We start from the raw sequence: 242 nt of genomic DNA on the forward strand, positions 1-242 counted from the left end.
ACTCTCTACAACAGAGCCTACAACAGTGGCAGTCGGTGTTCTGGGTGACAGCAGCTGTCTACGCCGCCACGTGGTTGATCTTCGCCACTTTCGCGTCGACTGAAATCCAACCTTGGAATTTTGCCGAAGACGAAGAGAAAACCGATATGGAGTCGCAGAAATTCTTGGAAGCCGAGAAAAAAGTCGAGATCGTGAGAAATGGAAATGCCGATACGAAGGAAGTCTCTTGAATAATATAGTGG

General features: G+C 47.9%; 1 protein-coding gene across 1 annotated transcript in view; it reads left to right on the forward strand.

Annotated features, from left to right (window-relative positions):
- The window catches only part of LOC119592940 (sialin-like), a 4,586-nt gene extending 4,356 nt beyond the window's left edge, over window positions 1-230 (forward strand). The window contains exon 8 of the mRNA XM_037941832.1: window positions 15-230. Coding sequence (XP_037797760.1) covers window positions 15-230 — 216 coding nt within the window. The remainder of the gene's footprint in view (window positions 1-14) is intronic.
- Window positions 231-242: the final 12 nt, after the last annotated feature.

Source organism: Penaeus monodon, chromosome 31, assembly GCF_015228065.2.
Source record: "Penaeus monodon isolate SGIC_2016 chromosome 31, NSTDA_Pmon_1, whole genome shotgun sequence".
Taxonomy (NCBI): domain Eukaryota; kingdom Metazoa; phylum Arthropoda; class Malacostraca; order Decapoda; family Penaeidae; genus Penaeus; species Penaeus monodon.